General features: G+C 38.4%; 1 protein-coding gene across 1 annotated transcript in view; it reads left to right on the top strand.

The window, feature by feature from the left end:
• The window catches only part of crk (v-crk avian sarcoma virus CT10 oncogene homolog), an 8,191-nt gene extending 4,230 nt beyond the window's left edge, over positions 1–3,961 (top strand). Inside the window, exon 3 of the mRNA XM_031877801.1 lies at positions 1,093–3,961. Coding sequence (XP_031733661.1) covers positions 1,093–1,230 — 138 coding nt within the window. The 3' untranslated portion in view covers positions 1,231–3,961. The remainder of the gene's footprint in view (positions 1–1,092) is intronic.
• The last annotated feature ends 2,211 nt before the right edge of the window (positions 3,962–6,172 follow it).

The following is a 6,172-nucleotide window of genomic DNA, read 5'->3' as shown; positions in this document are numbered from 1 at the left end:
AGCCGTTAGCGGTGCTGCTAACGTTACTAGCTCTCCTCCTGTTGGTTTAAACACTGATTGGTTGTTTACAATGAAACATGATCAGAGACTAGAAACACATGTTCTACTGAGTCAGTAAAACTTTATTTGCACCGTGATGGTTAAATCATTCATCAACGCTAACAGTGTTGTGAACGAGTGACCCAAAAAACGCAGCCAGCTGTTTAAATTAATGATATAAAAACACTTCAACACGGCAGCAGAGCTGCTTTGAGTTGATATTTATTTAATTACAAGAAAACATAATATATTGTTATTAAGATCAGAAATTACTTCTATCTACTACTTTAAATGTTAAACATGTCTAAATTGTGTGCAGCTGCAGTAGGTGGATAAAAATAATCATAAATGTAAGTTCTTTCACCAGCAGAACATGTTTTTATCTGATCATGCTGCCAGTTACACATTTAACAGGAAGTTTGTCTTTACTGGTAACAAGGTCATCAAACATCGACCTTTGGAACCGTCCATTAGTCCTTGTTTACTCAGGTTCATGACTCAGAGACAGACAGACAGACACGCTAACACCTGACTTTGTATATGTCTCTGGTAGAGACCTGTCAATCACGGTGTAGCCCCGCCCTAAAGCATCCCCTGCTTTATGGTCTGTTTGACTCTAAATGGACCATAATGTACTAAATGAACATCATGCTGTATTGAAGAAGACTTGAAACTAGAGATTGAGACCAAAAACTCATGTTTACAATGTTTACTGAGGTAATAAATCAAGAGAGAAGTAGAGTCATTTTCTCATAGACTTCTATACAACCAGAGGAGTCGCCCCCTGGTGATCACTAGAGAGAATACAGGTTGAAGATCTTTGAGACTTTAAAGTCTGCAGAATGTGCAGAAAATATTTTAGAAAAGCAGCAAATCATATCTGGGGAACATTAACTGCCGGATATTATGTCTGAAACAATAAATAAATGATCTCTCTCTCACACACACCCCTCTGTCACCTGTCTGGCTGTCGCTGTCTCTCTTTCTGCATCTCTCTCTCTCTAATAATTAACACCTTTTCTCCCCTCCCTCCCTCCCTCCCTCCCTCCCCAGGTGGGCGACAGGGTGATGGTGACTAAGATCAACGTGAACGGTCAGTGGGAGGGTGAATGTAAAGGGAAGCGAGGCCACTTCCCCTTCACGCACGTCAAACTGGTGGACCAGCACAACGCCGAGGACGAGCTCAGCTGAGGGCGGACGGGTCAGGCCGCTACCTGGACACTAGTATTATTATTACACCCTTCCTTCCTCACTCCTAACCTACCTCCCTATTCCCTCCCATTCCACCCCCCCTCCCGACCCTCACGTCTTCTCTGGGTTTTACAGTTTCAGAGAACCACTCGAGGACAAAACAAGCGTTGGACCGTTGTAACGCTCACATCCTCTGAATAATCATGGCCGCCCTTCTTCACCACTTTCTCCGTCTGATATTCTCTACACGATCTGAAGCTCCGGTTTCGTTGTCGTGCTTTTTCATTTTCTTACCAAGCGTCGGATGAGAACAGTGATATATTCCTCTGGGGGTCTGTGCAGTAGATGTGAAGCTACCGCCAGCAGCCGATTAGCGTAGCTTAGCATTAAACAGGGGGGGGGGGAGAACTAGCTAGCCTAGCTCTGGGCTAACGAGACAGAACCCCCACCAACCAGCACCTCTAAAGCTCACTAATTTAAAATGTTCTATCTTGTTTGTTTACTTCCTCGTAGAAAAGATTAAAGATGGAGATTCAGAGACTCAAATAATAACTAGCATTTGGACAGAGCCAAGCTAGCTCCCCCTCTTACTACTTCCAGGCTTTATGCTAAGCTAATATATTTATTATAGAAAGACGGCATCTAAGTCGACCAGACTATTCTTTTAATCCTGAGCTGAGTCTGAGGATTTTTTGAGCACTAACTTGAAAATGTCAGCATTCTTTTGTCTTCTCGGTGTTGATGTCTTTGTTCAGTGAATTAAAGACATTAATAATAACACTAATATTTAACTCTAAAATGTAGCTTTCCAAAGGATTTGTACGAGTGAACAACGCCGAACATTTACAATGTTCTCTGGCTGTGTTTACCGCCTCAAAGCCAGGGTTAGTAATCTAAAGAAAACTAGGAAGAGAACGCTAGATTTTAAGAATTATCTAATAAATAAAAAAGCCAGCCCCGTGTTCACAACTCTATTACAATGGACGTAGCGGCTCAATCTCCAAAAGTTGCTAAATCTAGTAAGAAAGTCGTCAACACTCCCGAAATCATCATAATTATATTTTTTTAATTAAATTCTGGCCAAATAATAAAATGTTTGAACGAGGTTATTACAGTCCTGAGAGAACTACAGATACCAGGTTTTTAGTTTAGTTCATCAGAGTATTCAATTCATTGATCGCTGTACCAACCCCGGCTTTAAAGGTATGTTTTTACCTTTACTATTGTTCTCGTTGGACATGAATGCAGCGTTAGTTTTAAGTTCAACCCAAGAAGACGAGAGAGTTCCTTTGTGTCCCAGAGAGAGATGAACATCCTCTTGAAGGAGCAGAAACCAAATATGAAACGGAGGAAACCGTCAAAGTGAAGTGGAGATCAGCAGCTCGGAGGATTCTAACCCGAGAGAACGTTCTGTTGATGTGGAGATAAAAGACGACACTAAACTCTCCTCACCTCCCACCTACAGACGAAGTCGTCTTTTGTAAGAAAGAAGAACAATGAGGAACATATTGTTATGAAATGATGTACGACGTGATTATCATTACATGCTAAAACGTTCTCTTTTTGTTATCTTCTGTTGCTGATTTTGTCCGGTTTTCGATGTACACTTTTTACTGATGCATGATGGGAAGGGAGCGATGATGCTCTCACTTCACCACATGTGTGTTCTCATTGTGTCTGTCGGCCACGTTTGTCCGTCTCCAGCTCACTGAATCTACCTTTGAGAAGAACAGGTGTGACATCATGTTCTCTTCATCCTCTGCCTCTCTTTTATTAGCACACCTGGACTTTTTATTATTTTGATTTACCTTTTCTGCTGTGTCTTTATTTGCCAAGTAGAACAAAGCAACATACGTTTGTTTTCTGTTGAATCTGTTGACAATCATCACGTTGTTTCCAGCGCACCTTCTGTCCTCTAGGTGTCACTATAACCACATTCAGATAGATGAGGACATTCTAACGGTTCTGAGGAGATTAAATTCGAATTTTTTTAACAGAATGCTTTTACCACCACTCTCGAGCTTTTATTATATTTTAAAGGGTTTTTATTTATCCTTGATTTAGCTCCCACACGTTGATCTTTCAGCTTTTTATGTTTTCAAGTTGGCCACTTTCCAAATAATAATATTGAGTATTTAATAATGTGGGCGATATGGAGAAAATACACGATCACTAAATATATATTTTGTTATTATAATGTTGATATTATGGTGACATTGTAGAGTTGAGCGTCGGTGCTTCCACAACATTTTCACACTAAGATGTTTAATATTCATCACTACTGTGGATGTAAAGGGAAATAATACAACAGTCTTTATTTTACTGTAACGTAGCCTTTAAACCAGGAAAAGAGCCTAAAATCCCAGACGACATGTCGTCTCATATTATTAATACTTCAATGTATCTCCAGTCCTAACGTGGTCGACTTCAGACCAGCTTCTCTCTCACTCACACTTCACACAGCGACATGGAATCATTACCTTTTAAACATTACAATGAAACCACCAAGTATTTTATTTTATCTTCAGTCGCCCTGCATGAAGTCATTCATTCATTCCCTCTCATGAGAACGAAGGCGTGGCAGAAAGATGACGGTGGAAATTGTGTTAATATCAAAAATGCCATTTTATTATAACACTATATTCTTTCAAGACAATTGAAATTACCTTTTTATTTTCTGTAGCATGTAATGTGTTAATATACTAGTAAATAAAGTCAGACCCATGACAAATGATGTGTTAAATCTATTGACTTCTTAACATTTACGTTTAAATGTTTTAACGCTACGGTTCATTCATGCTGCACAGGGCAGTTGCTTAGCTACAGAAATGATGTCCATTCATGTTACAGGGTTATTTTTAGCAACGCAGCATGAAGCTGAATAGCTAAAGAGTCAACGTACAGAAGGAATGTATGCAAACTAGTTTTATATGTATGATTATCAGCCTATTAAAGATCATGTAGATTCACCTATACACATTATAGCTAGAATACTGACATAACATATGTAATATTTTAATTATATTCAAACACCAAAGGGGAAATGACTACAGGATTTAAATTACAATCACACAGAAAATGATGACATTAATTGCTTATTTTTTATGCTAATTATGCAATTAATTAAGCTTTATTTAATGTCCTTGCAATTTACTCAACTGTTAGTGGAAAAGGTTTTAATTGTCATAATAGAAATGTGGTAAATAATTATCAACTAAAAGGGCACTCATAAAGTAAATTGATCTATTATAATATAAATATATACATATATATATATATATATTAAGTATTTAGAGAAACAATCAGCACCCCAAAAATGGAGGTAGATAGGATTTAATTTGTGCTGCTTAAAGCAGTAAAAGTTACTTTTGATAATTCGCAATGTGTCTTCCCAAAAATTCTGTTTAAAAAAAGTATATATATTTATATAAATATATATACATTTTTATAAACAACAGAATAACTAAACCAGCATGTGATGAATAGAAAACAGTTAAACAATAGTTATATATATATATATATATATATTACATATATATATTTATAAATATATACTGTATATCACATTATATATATATATATATAGAGGGAGAGATACATTTTTACATATATTTACATTAACTATTATTTTTAATACTTTGGTAACATCACATGTTGGTTTAGTTTATTCTGTTTTAAAAAAACGTTATCAGAATCAACTGATAAAAAACCCAAATGACAGTATATATAATTGACCAACTCATAAAAGCGTAGTTAGTGTATAATACTGTAAATGATCTCATGATTAAGCTCCTCTCTTTACAGATATTACATGTTTTACTGGGCGGTAGAAGAGGAGGAGGAGGTCTCAAAGCTGGTGATTCATGTGCGTATGTGTGCATCTCTCTGATGAGACCCGCCGCCATCTTTACTCCCATCAACACACAGCACATCGCTGCCGGTGGGGCGGAACACCACTCAATCGACCCACAGTTGATTTCTAGGAACCGCCGATTAGACCTGGTGCACCTCCACTACTACCACCACCATCACCGTTGTTTTCCACTAGAATAAATTGCCGCTTTTGAATTCCGTTCGCTAACTCCAGCTGCACCGCGACACCACAATGGGAGAGCGAGAGGACCTAGTTTACCAGGCAAAACTTGCCGAGCAGGCAGAGCGATATGACGGTAAGGACGCACTTATTTTCCCGGGGCTGGCGCGTGAGAGGGGGACATGTTCGCGTTAGCTCACGTTAACGGAGCAGTGCTCAGCTAGCTACAATGTTAGCCACGGCTAACTAGTAAGAGGAGCTAATGCAGGCTAACGGCCGTCGTTGTTTCAGCTTAACAATATATTGACATGGCAGTTGGCCGTTGGATTCGGGGGGGAATTAATATGAAATATACTTTTAAATATTAAAAACAGTAAATGTCATCAAGCCCCTGTGTTATTTAGAAGAAAAAAAATGTACGGATGGTGGCTAACGTATAGCGAAGGCGGGCCCATAACAAAATGGCGGATGACTGGAGCGTCAACTGTCAGCACCATGCTAACGATAAATTAGCTTAACGTTTGAGCTACTGGGTCCGGTTATAGCTACTAGAAGCTACCGCCCCAGTGTCATGACACTGTTATTTCTATGTATAATAATTTTGTACATTAATAATAATTTTGTACATTAATAATCCCCATTTCCGGTATACTCTCTGTCACACCTTTAAGGGCCTTGTATGAGGCTGTTTTTAGACTTGTATGAGGCTGTCGTCGCCACTGGTTAATACGTTGCCCAGTAACGTTAGAGTGCATGTGCCATGACTCACTCAGTGTATTTACAGAGTACTTTATGGGCTACTGGATTATAATGGTACCCTCACTGGAATGTAGTACAATTCATTCTGGGTTTTATTTTTATTTTTGCTGCAATAGGTCATCAAATATATATTACATATATATATATATA

The sequence above is a fragment of the Anarrhichthys ocellatus genome, unplaced genomic scaffold, assembly GCF_004355925.1.
Source record: "Anarrhichthys ocellatus isolate YVR2014 unplaced genomic scaffold, GSC_Weel_1.0 scaffold149, whole genome shotgun sequence".
In the NCBI taxonomy this organism is placed as follows: Eukaryota; Metazoa; Chordata; class Actinopteri; order Perciformes; family Anarhichadidae; genus Anarrhichthys; species Anarrhichthys ocellatus.
This window is presented reverse-complemented; position numbering and strand designations above follow the sequence as displayed.